Raw genomic sequence first — 16,347 nt, forward strand, 5'->3', positions numbered from 1 at the left:
GTTCGGTACACTTGAAATTTGCTAAGAGATGTTAAACATTATCACAAAAAAGCAAAACAAAACAAAATGATAACTCTCTGAAGTGATGGATGTGTTCATTTAATTGCAGGAATCATTTCACAATGTAGACATACAGCAAATCATCATGTCATGTGCTTTAAATATATTACAATTTTAATTGTCAACTAGAGGTCCAGTGCACTAAATTCATGCACTGGGAGGGAGGGTCCCTCACCCAAGCCTGTGCCCTCTCACAGTCCCGGAGCCCCACGATCGATTGCCTGCCAGAGAAAGGCCCTGCCCACTCACCACAGCACCACTGCCTGGGTAGCCTGGACCTCCCTCTTTGGGGCAATCATGGAGGTCCCCCATTAATTGCCCCACCAGTCGGTGGCCAGGGCCTCCCTCTATGGGTGATCATGGGATAATGGCGGGGGCCCCCTGACCAATCGCATTGTACTCGCTTTGGCTGGCCTGGTGCCAGTGCCTGTCATAGCGCAGTTGCCTGGACAGTCATTCTGCTGTCCAATCATTTGGTTGATTTGATTTGCATATAATGCTTTTATTATTGTAAATTTTATCTCAATAAAGCTGAAAAAAATTATAGCTAGTTCAAATGCTTTGACATTTTCTTATCAGAGACAATTGTGTTGCAGACTTGAGATGACTTGTTAATCACATTATAGGATTCTCAGAACAACCTGCCTCTGACATAGGCAGATATTTATTTTCATGCCTATATTAAAAACAAAAACAATAGTTCAACTAACATTGAAGGTAAAAGTATAAATTATCTCCATCTTTCTGGGAGGCAATTTTACAAAAGTACCAAAGGCTTTAAAAGTCTTCTCTGCCTGTACTTTGACCTACCACTTCTACTTTCCAGGGGGAAAATATCAAAGATGATTGCAGATATATATATATATATTTTTAAATATTTGCCTCTTTTTTTTTTTTAATATTTTATTGATTTTGTACAGAGAGGAAGGAAGAGAGATAGAGAGCTAGAAACATCGATGAGAGAGAGTCATCGATCAGTTGCCTCTTGCACACCCCCTACCGGGGATATGCCCGCAACCAAGGTACATGCCCTTGGTACATTCATCAAACCCGGGACCCTTCAGTCCCCAAGCCGACGCTCTATCCATTGAGCCAAACCAGTCTCGGCTGATTGCAGATATTTATGTATAAGTCTGTCATGCAATAATTAGGACAGTGAAAATTAGCCACAATTTGTCTAATGAGGATTAAGTAAACACATCGATGACTCATGCATGCAACTTAATTATTGCCTGTAATGTCATTGAAAAAAAGAATTATGTTTACAACTGATTAGTTTAAAAAAGCAGTGTTTTGCTTTTTAATTTAAAAAAATATATCACATTTAAATATTTAAAGGTATATAAGTTTTTGCTTTTTAAAATTTGCTTTAATTTTAAATTATCATGTATGTTTACAATTGAAAAATTTACTGAAATACAAGTTGAGTAATAGCTTTAAAATATTTTCACTTTATTTTCTTATAGCACATAACTCCAATGGCACCCAGCTGCTGATATATCTGCCTTGGATGGCCAAAATGTGGCAAACATAAGACCAAAAGAATTAAACGGACACCTGATTCCTAAATATCCCAATGAGAACTCACCTGAAATGACCCTCTACCGCAAAGAAGTTCTTGGTGGTCAGGTGCTTATGTAAAGGGTTAAAGGGTCTGTTTAAGTTCTCAACCAGTGTAACGAACGAACGCTCACTCTGCTTCTCCCCTCCTCAAGAGTCACCAGGCTTCATTCTCTTTTAGCTTCATTCAAGTCCTCCACTAAATTTGTGTCAAATTAACCTCCTGTCTCTGACCCTGCATTCTCCGACTTTACAGCGACAGTAAAGCAACTGACAAGGTAAAAGCACACAGACCAATATAATTACAAATATCAAGGTGGTCAAGAAAATAAAAGCCTTTCTGAAATTTAATCAGCTTCTAAGATATTTCTAAAAAAACAAACAAAACACACACACACACACACACACACACACACACACACACACACACACTGGATTCAAAAGAACAGCTTTAACAAATGACCATGCAAGAAAGAAGAAAATCACTCTCTACTTCAGACTTGCCTCCGGAAAAATCCCCATTAGTTATCCAGGGATGAAAGAACACTGCAGATCAAGTGTCCCCCTTTCCCCTTTAAAACCGAATTAAAACAGGATTCCTTCTACAGAGCCTTCTATTTGTTGTCTATACAAGGGTGTCTTCAGATCACTACCTAAAATTCACTCTTCTACTTAGTGGGGACATCTGATAGCTAATACAATCAATTATGTTTATCTCATTCCATTTATTTTAGATATTTCATGTAGAAATAAGAAAATGCTTTGCAATTAACTAAAGTTTAATTGGGATTGCCCCCCCTCCCCCCCCCCCCCACACACACAATGCCTTAAAAACTCCAGAAAGATAGGGTGGTGAAAGGTATAAAGATAAATCTGAAGCATCTAAAGATCTATTCTCTTCCTTGTTTATATTAAAGAGCAGCTCCTTTCAAACAAACTCTCCTATAATTTCAAAGGCCATTCACTAAGTTTTTCAACTAAATCAAGACCCACTAAACAGAATTAAGAAAAAAAAAAGGCTGAATCAAAATGAAAAGTTACCATCTATATCACTTTTGACTGTATGTGTAAAAAAATGAGATGATTTTACAGTTCTTAATGTCACTGCCCAAGTTTCTCTTTTCCTCCTAAACATCTGAAAACATCTCCTTTTTAAATAAGAAAACAGGTTTATAAGTATAAAGCACAGACAGATATCCCAGCAAAAGAGAAGAAAAAATATTAGCTTTGGAAAGAAAGGATTTCTGGGAGGTCTAGCGATATGTGACAGGTACACAAAGGAGAAATGTGAATACCTGGTTGTTGATGTTAACATCAATGTTGGGACGAGGGAATGGCAATGAACCGAGTTCTGTCTCAATGTGTTTCAGCTTCTCTGGCGCATCTTTTAATGCTGGGAGGAAAAAAAAGAAAAAGGCAAAAATAGCCCCTTAGTCTGCCATGCTGTTATAGCTGTGTGAGGGTATCATCAATTAAAGGGTTAGGACCACAGAATAAAGATATTTTCTTTCTGTAACCAGGTAATTCTCCATTAATTTGAATAAGAGTTAACCTAAACAGCAACATTAGCCTGTATCTACACCGCTCCTAAAAAACCACTACATATGGAATCTCAATAGCATGTGTGGTTAAGAAGGCTTACTAGTTAAAAAATTCAAAGAAAATACCTGGCCAGTGTTGCGTAGTGGTTAAGCACCAACTCATGAACCAGGGGGTCACAGACGGATTCTTGGTCAGGGCGCATGCTCAGGTTGCTGGCTTGATCCCCAGGAGGCAGCTGATAGATGTTTCTATCTCCCTTCCTCTCTCTCTAAAATCAATAAAAATATACTTTTGAAAGACTTAAAAAACAGGCAGAGCCCAGGCTGGTTTTACTCAGTGGATAGAGTGTCAGCCTGCGGACTGAAGGGTCATGGGCATATGCTCGGGTTGCAGGAGGCAGCTGATCAATGATTCTCTCTCATCATTGGTGTTTCTACCTCTCTCCCTCTCTTCCTTCTTCTCTGAAATTGACATATATATAGAGTTCACTTGTGACACGATCCTTTCTTCTATAACCACAACCCAAGCTCCTCTGGCCAAACTTCAGTACTTTGCCATTTTCTTACCTTGGCCCTAAATATACACAACCTAAAACTAAACCATGTGGAGCAAACTGACGAAGGGTATATATTTATTCATTCACTGACTCAACATATAATATATTGTACACATTAGATGTGATGCGGGATAAGCATTTTGTCTTATGTTCCACCATGGCTGCAGAACACACCTCTCTCTCTATAAAAGCCTAATATGCAAAGTGTCCCCTTGGGAATTCCACCATTCCTGGGGAGTTTGGTTGCTTGCTCTGATGTGCACTGACCACCAGGGGGTGATGTGGAACAAAGGATGATCCCAGCTGGCAGCCAGCAGCCTGGGAAGGGAGGTGTTGGCCACAGCTGGCAGCCGCTAGAGACCCTACCCATGCATGAATTTAGTGCATTGGGCCTCTTTAGTTATAAATAAAGTCCTCTAACCACTGAAAAGATAATGCATTTAACACAATTCAGCTTTAAATGAACTCTATTTAAATTAACCACACTATTATAATCTTATACAGGGACTAATTGATATAAGTTGGAATTTTTACATGTTCATTTGACAAAAAGAGCTATTGAATGCCTATTAATTTCTATATAATCAGGCAGAAGAAGGGAGAAAAAACTATTAAATCATTTCCTCCTGGTCTAGGGATCATATAAAAGTAAATAGCAATTAACTCTTGGAACATTAGAACCAGATGTGGAGTTTTTAAGTAATACTGCTTCCCAGAGCTGACCTTAGGACAATAATATCAGAATTTCTGGAGGTAGTTTTCTGGCACTGGTAGTTTTTAAAACTCTCCTGGAAATGAGAATCACCTATTCAACACTGATCTCAAAATCATCCATACTCATTTACTTAATTGCCATATCCTGGTTTTCTTATGCTTCAAATTATTTGATGCTAAATTTTAACATGATGATGTTGAGACCAAAAATGCTTTAGCTTATGCTGATAAATTAATACTACCGGATTTGGGTTTTTTGTTTTTGTTTTGCTATTGTTATTTAAATAAAGCTTCTTCTGCTACATCTGTTTGGCAGAGGAACATCCTGAAATTGTAGGATAAGCTGTACTTTAAAAAAAGAACAGTACTTTGCCAAGACCGGTTTGGCTCAATGGATAGAGCGTCGGCTTGGGGACTGAAGGGACCCGGGTTCGATTCCGGTCAAGGGCATGTACCTTGGTTGCGGGCATATCCCCAGTAGGGGTGTGCAAGAGGCAGCTGACCGATGACTCTCTCTCATCGATGTTTCTAACTCTCTATCTCTCTCCCTTCCTCTCTGTACAAAATAAATAAAATATATTTTAAAAAAAAAAAAAAAAAAAAAAAAGAACAGTACTTTTATAACTACTCAGCTATGCAAATCAGGATTTTCACATTACAACCAAAAGAAAATAAAGAATAAATTGGATACCAAGATTCTAAGGTCTTAATTCTTAATACCAAAACACTCCATTTTCATTGACTTTGAGAAAATGTTATAAATCTGAACTGAGTAAGCCTTATTAATGAAACCCTCACACTATGCAAGGGTTTCTTCTGTCACAACTTCAACAACATTTAAGCTCCACTTGAAAATCTTCTATAATGAGGGGCTCACGTACTATTTATTAGGTATCTATTTCTGATATATGGCAGAAACATTTAAAAAATCCTTTTCTATGCTGATTGCAAATCTGTTTCCCTATACTTGCAAATTGCTGGTCCATGATTTCACCAATAAAGTGTCAAAAAATAAATTATTTGCTATATCAGGCTTTCAAATATTTGAAGAGTTATCACATCTTATATTATCTTTTCTAGGTAATCCTCATTCATCCTACCATATTCACCAAAACCAATACAATTTCCTAAAAAGTAAGTACAAAGTAAATGTTGTTTGTTTATACAACACTATGGCAGCACTGCTAAAAAAGTTTTAAAATTCATATAATGGACATAAAATGAAATGTATGTAAAATTAATACTGCCAACTCTATAATGGAGAGTACTTTCATCTTAACCCTGGAAATACTCCATATGAAGCTAGTCCTGCTTCTGGTTGAATCTAAATTCTGCTGGCCTTAGTTTCTTTCTTTCTTTTTTTAAATATATATTTTATTGATATTTTTTACAGAGAAGAAGGGAGAGGGATATAGAATCAGAAACATCAATGAGAGAGAAACATTGACCAGCTGCCTCTTGCACACTCCCTTCTGGGGATGTGCCCCCAACCAAGGTAGATGCCCTTGACCGGAATTGAACCTGGGACACTTCAGTCTGTAGGATGATGCTCTATCCCCTGAGCCAAACCGGTTAGGCCTGGCCTTGGTTTCTTGTCTCACATCCTTCTAGTGACAAAGAGTGATCTTTGCTAACAAAAGGTAGAGTCCAGCCCTAATTGGTTTGGCTCAGTGGATAGAGCATCAGCCTACAGACTGAAAGGTCCCAAGTTCGATTCTAGTCACGGGCATGTACCTTGGTTGCGGGCACATCCCCAGTAGGAGGTGTGCAGGAGGCGGCTGATCAATGTTTTTCTCTCATCGATGTTTCTAACTCCCTATTCCTCTCCTTTCCTCTCTGTAAAAAATCAACAAAATATATTTTTAAAAAAGATAGAATCCAGGACAGGGCTGTAAAAACTGGAAACTAGCCTAAAAGAATTATGGCAAAGAAAATACAAGACAAACAGAAATGGAGGATGTTTTCTTAATCCGATAACTACTATCTTTAAAATAAAATTAGAACATTATTCTGAAATTACCAACATAATAAATCAAAGTTAATTTTTTGTTTCCCTAATCTCAGATTCATAAGCACAATTCAAATAAGTCAGTAAGAACATAAAACCTTGAACATATCAGACTATTTGTTTAACAAAGTATTTGTTGTGGTTACTTGAAGAACAAAAGAACAAATTTTTAATGCCACTTACCAGTAGTACTTCTGCATGTTCTACTAACACAAGTGGTCGGCAAACTCATTAGTCAACAGAGCTAAATGTCAACAGTACAACGACTGAAATTTCTTTTGAGAGCCAAATTTTTTAAACTTAAACTTTTTCTAATGCCACTTCTTCAAAATAGATTCACCCAGGCCGTGGTATTTTGTGGAAGAGCCACACTCAAGGGGCCAAAGAGCCGCATGTGTAACTGTACTAACTAGAAGCATAGTGTAACTTTTCATTAACATTTTTTATCTCTAAATTGCTATATACTACTGCTGTATTCTATATCAGTGAGAGACAACAGCATACTCAATGGTAATTACCAATTAAGAGCCACATAAATATGAGCTGCTTTTAAAATGTACATTACACTGAGATTCAACAGGAAGTTTCTGTTTAAACATAATTTATACTTTAATATCAAACCAAATTCACAAATATTAGAAATTTCAACCTGCAATTTACTATTTTCTTTTAATCTTTTAAAATGTTAAGAAAAGCAGTTTTCTTTCTGGATTTTTTTTTGTGTAGGTCTGTACAACAGTCCTAATTAAAAACAAAATACTTTCTAGGAGCTAATGGAATGTCCAAACATTTATTCAATCCTGAACCTTAAAAATCTTTCAAGAAACGTTTTCTTTTAATTTTCACTCAAGAAATGAAATGAAAAAGCAAGTTTGAAAATGTACAAATATTTAATGACTTATAAGTGATACAAATGTTTAATGGTCTCAATTATGCTATCTTAAATATTTCAATGAACCATTAAGCCAAAAAAGGCAAGAAGGCATAACTCTTTTACATTAAAATTTAAAATTCAACTACTACATAAAATATTCTTGAAGGAACTGACTTAAGTAGCTCATTAAAAGGGAGGTGAAATAAAAGGTGTCATTGATGTTACAGAGAATATTTACTCACTCGTGCCTTCAACTTCAGGTTCCTCTGATCCAGTTTGCCTGGGGGCTACGTTAACTTCATCTGGTGATTGCAATGTTTGCATAGTGTCAGGTGCCCCAATCACATCATCAATAGTTGTTTCCAATAAGGCTGGGCTATCTAGCAAATCAATATTCAGAGGCAAGCTGTAAAGGTAACAGAAAACTTACTTAGTCCAAGAAATTTATCATGAAAAGAATTTAAAATACTAAGAAAAAATCTTTTTTTGAAAAAAAAAATTCATGTAAGAGTTTATATGCCAACTAGTTGATTTATCTGTCAAACATTTTGGGTAGACTTTTCTATCAGCCAAGATGGAGTAAATGGCACTGGATTTAACTTCCTACTTGAAATAACTTAATAAGGGGGAAAAACTGCTTTCAAGTGATCAGACATCAGAAAGCAAAGGGCAATGATTGTGATTCTGAAACTCAGGAAACAAAGGAGGTGGGCCCTACAGTTGCCTTGAGAGATTTCCTTGCCATGGCGCAGAGAGGGTGAAATGATGCACAGCCAGGAGGACTCCCTTAGTCTCTTCTTAATAAGTAACATGAGGCTGAGAGTCCAGGGAGACCACGGCAGCTACATTCACAGGACACAGTACTTCAAGGAAGGCTGAATCCCGGAGATGTGCAGAAGGTCCCCCTCTCAAGTATTCAGCAAGTGCTGGTCAGAGAATGCATGTGAGGACACTTTAAGGCTAGGAAAAGAACTATCCAAAAGAATTTCCTCCCTCCCTCTATTTGGCTGGGGAAAGTACTATTGGCACTCTCATACTGGACCATAGTTCCTATTTCCATAGACTAAAACCTCAGAATTCGCAGGGCATTGAGTATTTAGGAAGGTCTTGCTTCAATCATGGAAAATAATTAACTCAGGCTAAGCATAGCAACCAGCCCACCTAACCCAAAAAAATCAAACTGTTTCTAAGTAATTTAACTATATCCCAAAACAAAGTTCAAGAAGTTTTAGAGAAATATAGAATTATCTAGCATCAGGTAGGAAAGGTAAATTTGTTAGGTGAAGAACTTGATAAACTGTCCGACATCAACTCAAAGAATACCAGGAATGCAAACATCCCATGCTGAAGAGAATAATCAACCAATAGAAACTGATATTAGAATTAGCAGAGAAATCCATTAAATAGTTATTATATGTATTCCATATAACCAAAAAAGTTATGCAAAGACTTGGAAGATATAAAAAAAGACTCAAAACAAACTTTCAGAGATGAAAACTACAATATCAGAAATGTAAAATATATTAGATGGGATTGACAGTAGATGAGAAGTTAGATAAGACACTAAAGACATAGCAACAGAAACTATCCAAAATAAAACACACAGAGATAAAGAATCCCCCCAATGAAAAGAATATAATTTAGCTGTGGGACAACTTCAATAGCCTACTCTATGGATAACTGGAGTTCCAACGTGGGGATGGGACAGGACAAATGTTGAAGTTTATCAAAATTTGATGAAAACTATTAGCCCACAGATGCCAGGGCTCCTCACACAGGGCACCACCTTGCTGGGGCTGACCAGTAGACCCTGAGCAACGGATGAATGGATTACTCTATTCACTGTGAAAGAGAGACTAAGGGACAGCCTGGCCAAAATGACCAGGCAGCCTTGATTGTCTGCCTCGTTAGGCTTTTATTGGATTTTTTACCTTTAAATACAATCAGCAGGGTGAGTAAACTTGGGAGAACACATATTTACATTGTCCTCTAGGCAAGGGCATCCAGGGATTAAGCATAAGGATTCCAGTAAACACGTGTGTGTCTGCAAATGCACAGACTTGTTTGGAAAGGTCAAGGAATAATTAGGGGCATAGCCTTCGACCCTTCCCTCAGTCTCCCTTACATTGGTATTCTGATAAACAGGGCAGGTGGCTTTCCACACACTTCCCTTTTCTTGGAATATCTCCCTTACAAGCTTTCCATCCAAGTCTCATCTTTCTCCACACACAGATCCAAGAAATCTCAACAAATCCTAAAGACAAAAATGAAGAAAACTACACCAAAGCATATCACAGTCAAACTACTTAAAACTTAATGATAAAAAGAAAATCTTAAAAACAGCCCAAAATATTATGTGTTCAAATAAAGAGATGAGTGACAGCTGATTTCTCATCAGAAACAATGCAAAATAGAACACAGTGGAGGAATATCTTAAAAGCACTGAAAGAAAAACTATTAACCAATATTTTATAGCCAGCAAAATAAAGCTTTAAAAAGCAGAGAAAAAGCTAGGTCTATACCAAAAAGAAAACACACATTTTCACAAAAATGTGTACATAAATGTTCATAGCAGCATTCATAAGAGCCAAAAGTGAGAATAGCACAAATACCCATCAACTGAGGAATGAATAAATAAAATGTGCCATACCATAGAGCAGTGGTCGGCAAACCGGGGCTCGCGAGCCACACGCGGCTCTTTGACCCCTTGAGTGTGGCTCTTCCACAAAATACCATGGCCTGTGGAAGAAGTGGTGTTAGAAGTTTAGGTTTTAAAAATTTGGCTCTCAAAAGAAATTTCAATCGTTGTACTATTGATATTTGGTTCTGCTCTGTTGACTGAGTTTGCCGACCACTGCCATAGAGTAAAATACTAATAACAATAAATGGAGTGAAGTACTGATATATGCTATGACATGGATGACCCTTGAAAACATGATAAAGAAATCAGACACAAAATACCACATATTGTCTGAGTACATTTATATGAAATGTCCAGACTTGGCAAGTCCCTAAAGACAGAGAGGTTTGTGGTTACCTAGGGCTGGAGGAGGGGTCAGGGAGGAACGGGGTATTGTTTGACTGCTGTGGTGTAAGGTCTAAAATTAAGATTCAATATTAAGTGCTACCTTGACATCCCTGCCTCATAAGACTCCAAAGGCTTAGTCACAAGTGCCCTTGCTCTCACCAGATATGCCCTCCCCCAATTCATTGAAAAAGGTTCCCCATCCAGCTATATCTGCTGTCAAATGTACCACCTGCATTCTTAACCTAACAAATTTCACTCCCCTGACACATACACCAATGGAACACAATTGAGAGACAAGAAATAAATCCAAATGTATACGGGCAACTAATTTTTGACAAAGGAGTCAAAAACATACAATGGAAAAAAGAGAGCACTTTCAATAAATGATGCTGGAAAATTGGAAAGCTACATGCAAGAGAATGAAACAAGACTGCTATTTGACACCATATACAGAAATTATCTCAAAATGGATCAAAGACCTAAATATTTGTCCTAAAGCAATTAAATACTTAGAAGAAAACACAGGCAACCAGATGAAACTAAAGTGGCAGAACACTGGAATTTGTTGAAGCTGATTGATGAGCACATTGCAGTTCTCTCTCTAGTTTTGAATTTTTTCAGCATGAATTTAAAAAATAATAAATACCGACATTCTCGAACAAAACAGCGTGAGCACTGGTTGGAATACATCTCCTGTGGTTCTAACAAGAACACATGACAGGAATTAGTTTTTTATTTTATTTTATTTTATTATTATTAATTTTTAAAGATTTTATTTTATTTTAATATATTTTATTGATTTTTTACAGAGAGGAAGAGAGAGGGATAGAGAGTTAGAAACATCAATGAGAGAGAATCATTGATCAGCTGCCTCTTGCACACTTCTACTGGGGATATGCCTGCAAGCAAGGTACATGCCCTTGACCAGAATCGAACCTGGGACCTTTCAGTCCACAGGCTGATGCTCTATCCATTGAGCCAAACTGGTTTTGGCAGGAAATAGTTTTTTAAACTACATTTTAAGCTGCAGAAATTTATTTCTCACAGTTCTGTAGGCTGGGAAGTCCAAGATCAGACTCCAAAAGACTTGGTTTCTGGTAAGAGCCTGCTTCCTAGTTCATAGATGACTGTCTTTTAGCTGTGTCCTGACATGGCAGGAGTGAGGGCTCTCCCTGGGGTCTCTTTTTATGAGGGCACTAATCCCACTCACGACGACTTCTGTCTTCATGATCTAATCACCTCCCAAAGGCCTGACCTCCAAACATTGTCACATTGAGGATTAGATCTCAGCATATGAATTTGCGGGGGGACACAAGTATTCAGTGCATAGCATCCAAAAATAAGAAAAAATGTCGTAAATCAGAATGTCATAGAAGCCCATATATAAAAGAAGGTTGAATTTTCTCAGAATTTAAGCTTAAGAACATGGTTTAAAAGTATCCATGTTATGGGTGAACTGTATGATCCCCCAAATTTCATATGTTGAATTCCTAATATCCAATAGCTCAAGAATGAGATCTTATTTGGAAATAGGATGCTTGTGGATGTAGCTTAGGATAAGTTCACAATGAAGTAGGTTAGGCACTTCGGCATAACTGATGTCCTTAAAAAAGGAGACACACACACACGGAAAGCACCACGGGAAGGTGAAGGCAGAAATCAGGTGGTGTTTCTACAATGCAAAGACTGCCCACAAACCACCAGAAGCTAGGCGAAAGGCCTGAACAGGTTCTTCCTTAGCCCTCAGGAGGAAGCAGTGCTGCCTACACCTTCATCTCTTGGACTTCTAGCCTCTAGAACCGGGAGATAAATCTGTGTCGTCACCCAGTTGTAATGGCAGTCTTAGCAAATAAATACATTTCATGTTCTAAAGATCTGACTGAACAGGACTTCGTGAAAGAGAACCCGAGAGAACATTAGCCAGGCCATAAAAGACAAAAAATCCAAAAAGACATTCTGTAAAGGAATATAAAGGAAAAGAGAGCATTTGGCTTTTCTCCTGTTGCCCCAGGAGAGTAGGGGATTACACAATCACATCAAGCGAAAAGGGAGGGTCTGAAAGAACCTGTGAGGAAGAGAATGGCATCTTACTTCCTGGTAGGAGATTGCTGAGCATCAGAAACTATTAGGGCTCTGTCAGGCGTGGCCCTGGGAAAACCTAATGTATGAATCTATAAGCTTGGGAGCGTATGTAAATATATTTCCCATGCAGGGAAGTGCGTTCTTCAGCATGGAGAGGTCCAAACGCAGTGAGCTGACTAGAGCCAACCTCAGTAACATGGGGAAAGGCCAGCAGGTGGACAGGCTACATTTCCTGTTTGGCAGAGCAAGAATGCAGAGATTCCCAGAGGCCAAATTTGGAACAGGACACACATTAAAATAAATAAATAAATAAATAAATAAATAAATAAATAAATAGATGATATTACATTTTTAAAAATTAATTAGTTTAATAAATTATTTTCTCAGTGAAAGGAAATAGAGAAGTTCTCTTTTACAGAAGAATACCAACATATATTTGTAGAAAGAATGACAGAATTGGAAAATCACCAAATTGTAAATACTGAATAATTGATTTAGGCAAAAAGTGTCAATTGATACTAAAACCGCTGGGTGAAAGACTATTAGGAAATAGGATATCTACTCAACCTCAAATGATACTCCACATGTTAGAGGAAATGGGTACATTTACAGAGAAATCTGGTAGACAACACTTAACCAAAACATTAGTAAAAATGTTTAACTTCAATCTAATCATGAGAAATCTCACACAGAGGTATACTACGAAGGAACTGGCATAGTCTCTTTCAAAAATGTCAATGTCATAAAAGACAAAAAAGGCTGGGCAACTTTTCATGAATTTAGCATAAACTAATTGAAATCTTGATTGGATCCTGGTTCAGAAAGAAAAGCAGCTAAAAGAGGCACTTACTGAAACATGTGAGTATTGACTATTATATTAGAAGCCCAGTGCATGAAATTCGTGCACAAGTGGGGTCCCTAGGACTGGCCAGCGGTCAGGGCTGATGGGAGCCAGGCTGATCAGGGCCTGGCTGGAGAGGTGGTGACAGTCGCCGGTCCAGGCATGAAAAGAACGGAGCCAGACACCACCATTGTCGGCAACCCACCACCACTGTCGGCAACCCACCACCACGTGGTTCCCTGCCTCCCCACCTCCTCCTTCCCTTGCCACAACGCCGATCAGGGCCTGCAGCTGTGGGGAGGGATGAGACACAGGAGGTTGGCCACCAGCACTGAGAAAGGAGCCAGCCCTTAGCTCCCTGGGGAAAGGGGTTGTGTCTGCTTCCACCCACCCCTGGTTCCCCGTGCTAGCCCGGGGCCCTAAGGCCCCAGTGGGATCGGGAAAGAAGGCAACGGTCACTGGGCCAGGCATGGAAGAAATAGACGCCGGATGCTGCTACCACCGTCAGCACCCCACCACTGCACAGTTTCCTGCCTCCCCCCTCCTCCTTCCCTTGCCCGCTGCACCACCACTGCGATGGGCAACTGAGGCCTACTGGCTCGGGGAAGGGGCAAGGCAAGGAAGGTTGGCTGGCAGCCCCAAGGAGGGAGCCAGTCTTCTGCTCCCCCGGGGAAAGGGGCCACATCTGCCACCACACACCCCTGGTTCTCCATCCCAGCTCAGGGCCGGCCCCAATCACACTATAAGAAGTTGGCTGGCGTGGGTAGGTTGGCTGTGGGAGCACTGACCACCAGGGAGCAGCTCGTGTTGAGTGTCTGTTTCCTGGTGGTCAGGGCACATCATAGCATTAATTCCGTCCACTAAGGCTTTTATATACATAGATAGTATTATGCCACGGTTAAATTTTCTGAGTGTGATAGATATGTCCTTGGTTTTTAGAGATACATGTAGAAGTATTTAGGGATGTAATAATATGTTTACTAGTACATTATAATCCTCAATTTGTTCAGCCAAGTAAATAAATAAATGTCAGCATAAAGGCAAAATACTGACAGGTGGGGAATCTAAGGGAAGGGCATATGGCTAACCCATCCACCATTCTTTCAATTTCCGTTGGCTTTGAAGTTTTCTAAAATAAAAAGCTGGGACACAAGAAAAAAATGCATATACTTCTCAGGTTGGGTATATATAAGCCCAGCGTGAAGCCCAATCAATGGAGTGCCACCCATGAGACAAACGTACCAGGGTAAAATGGGTAGGGCTGAACTAGAAATGAGAGGGAGAAGAGCAGTGCAAAAGGTGAAATATGAAGTACATTACCAATGTTGGGCAAGTGACAGGTTTATGAGGGCCTCTGAAAAAACATGCTGATAGATCCTCCCTTCCTCCAACTGGTGGGTTGGGTATGATGTAACCTGCACCTGCGACCTGGACACACCTGAGTACCTAAACCAGGTATCTTACATGGACTATACATTGAACCACCAATCAGCACCTGCCAAATACCATAAGCCCTGGTCCCTAAGTACCTGAGTAACTATGTACCTTATGTGGACCATACATTAAGCCACCAATTAGTGCATGCCAAGTACACTAAGCCCCCACTCCTTCCCATTCCTCCCCTCAAAGGGCGTGTTCACCTCTGCACGTGCTGCTGCTCTCCCCTTGCAAGACAGCCCGGCAGGTCCTTCTCCTCTAATAAACCTGTAGTCCTGGTTTTCAGCCTCTGTCTGATCCTTCACATACTAACGTAGAGCACAAAAGAGCTAATATATATATAATATGCCCTGACAACTTGGATTACAACATCATTTAAGTACTTTTGCTCCTATTCCTCTTTCTTATTCCTTAACCCTGAAAGTCAGCACCAGAAAAATACTGGGGATAAAGTGAAGATGAGAAGACTAAGCCACCCACCTTCATTAGAATGAGAATGGGGAAAGGGGGAATCATTAAATTGGGTGTAAGATTAGAAGTGCACTTGCTGTTAACTTAAAGTATGTTTCAATTACTTAAAATAAGATGGTTCTTATATGGATAAATGATGGGCTAGAAATAGAAATAAAAGAATTGACCCTATATAGAAAAAAAGCAGAGGAGCCAGCTCTTTAAAAAAAACAAGTGATAAACTCCCAGTAATAAATTAGGGCTCACTCCAGGAGAAACTCATGGAGCTGAGAGTGGAACTAGGACCTGGAGTCAAATATCCAACTCCCCGGGGGAAATGAGACCCAAGACACCTCATGTGAGGCCCTGAACAAGAGTCAGACTCAGACCTTGAAACCAGGGAGTGTATCTTCTCTTTAAGAACAGGGACCCAAAAAAACTCAATTCACAAGTCCAGTTTCAAATAAAAATAAAATGCTTGCTTGCAATGAAAGGAAGAATTTAAAATATCTGTGTGATCAGCAATCAGAACATCATCTCCTGACTCAAGGACTAGAAAGGGACTCTGAAAGATCCTATCTATCCTAAGACCTCTTCAGGGTTGAGAACTTCAGAAAGTCAGACTTGGGCACTTTCAAAACTGCCTCACAGGAACAAGTGAGCGGAGAATGGAAAGAAAACAAACCTGTTTAAACAAGGCAAGTTGAATTCACAAACAACAAAAGAAATCCAATGCTAACACACAATCAACAGACCTAAAAAATGGGAGCATTTACAGCTGAGCAAGTAGAAAGGGTAATCTATCTATATCTATATATCTATATCTATATATCTAGAGGTAATATGCAGATTAAGCCAGGATGCCGTAATGGTCACAACCAGCTCAGGAGAAGGGCCTGGCGCCAGCCCAGAGTCTGAGAGATCAACAGACAGGGTGCCCCAGAGCCAGAGAGCACACACACACGGGATGGTCCCCAGCCCCAGCCCTGCAGTGCTGCTGGGGCGGGAGCAACAAATCTGTAGGGGGCTGGGTTGATTCTGATCAAAGGCATGTACTTAGGTTGCAGGCTCCTCCCTGGCTGGGGCCCAGGTCAAGCCTCATGCAGGAGGCAACCAATCGAAGTGTGCCTCTCACATTGATGTTTCTGTCTTTCTCTCCCACGCTCTCTAAACATCAATGGGAAAATATCCTCAT

General features: G+C 39.5%; 1 protein-coding gene across 5 annotated transcripts in view; it reads right to left on the reverse strand.

The window, feature by feature from the left end:
• EPB41L5 (erythrocyte membrane protein band 4.1 like 5) overlaps positions 1-16,347 on the reverse strand; it is a 161,644-nt gene that overhangs the window by 42,513 nt on the left and 102,784 nt on the right. For all 5 annotated transcript variants that reach the window (XR_014795732.1, XM_084892222.1, XM_084892221.1 and 2 more), the window contains 2 exons: positions 7,557-7,720; positions 2,916-3,013 (listed from right to left, as the gene is read on the reverse strand). Coding sequence is in view for 4 of the 5 variants with exons in the window: in XM_084892222.1 (XP_084748348.1) it covers positions 2,916-3,013; positions 7,557-7,720 (262 nt within the window). In the remaining variant the exon portion in view is untranslated. The remainder of the gene's footprint in view (positions 1-2,915; positions 3,014-7,556; positions 7,721-16,347) is intronic.

Source organism: Pipistrellus hanaki, assembly GCF_964339955.1.
Source record: "Pipistrellus hanaki genome assembly, chromosome: 8".
In the NCBI taxonomy this organism is placed as follows: domain Eukaryota; kingdom Metazoa; phylum Chordata; class Mammalia; order Chiroptera; family Vespertilionidae; genus Pipistrellus; species Pipistrellus hanaki.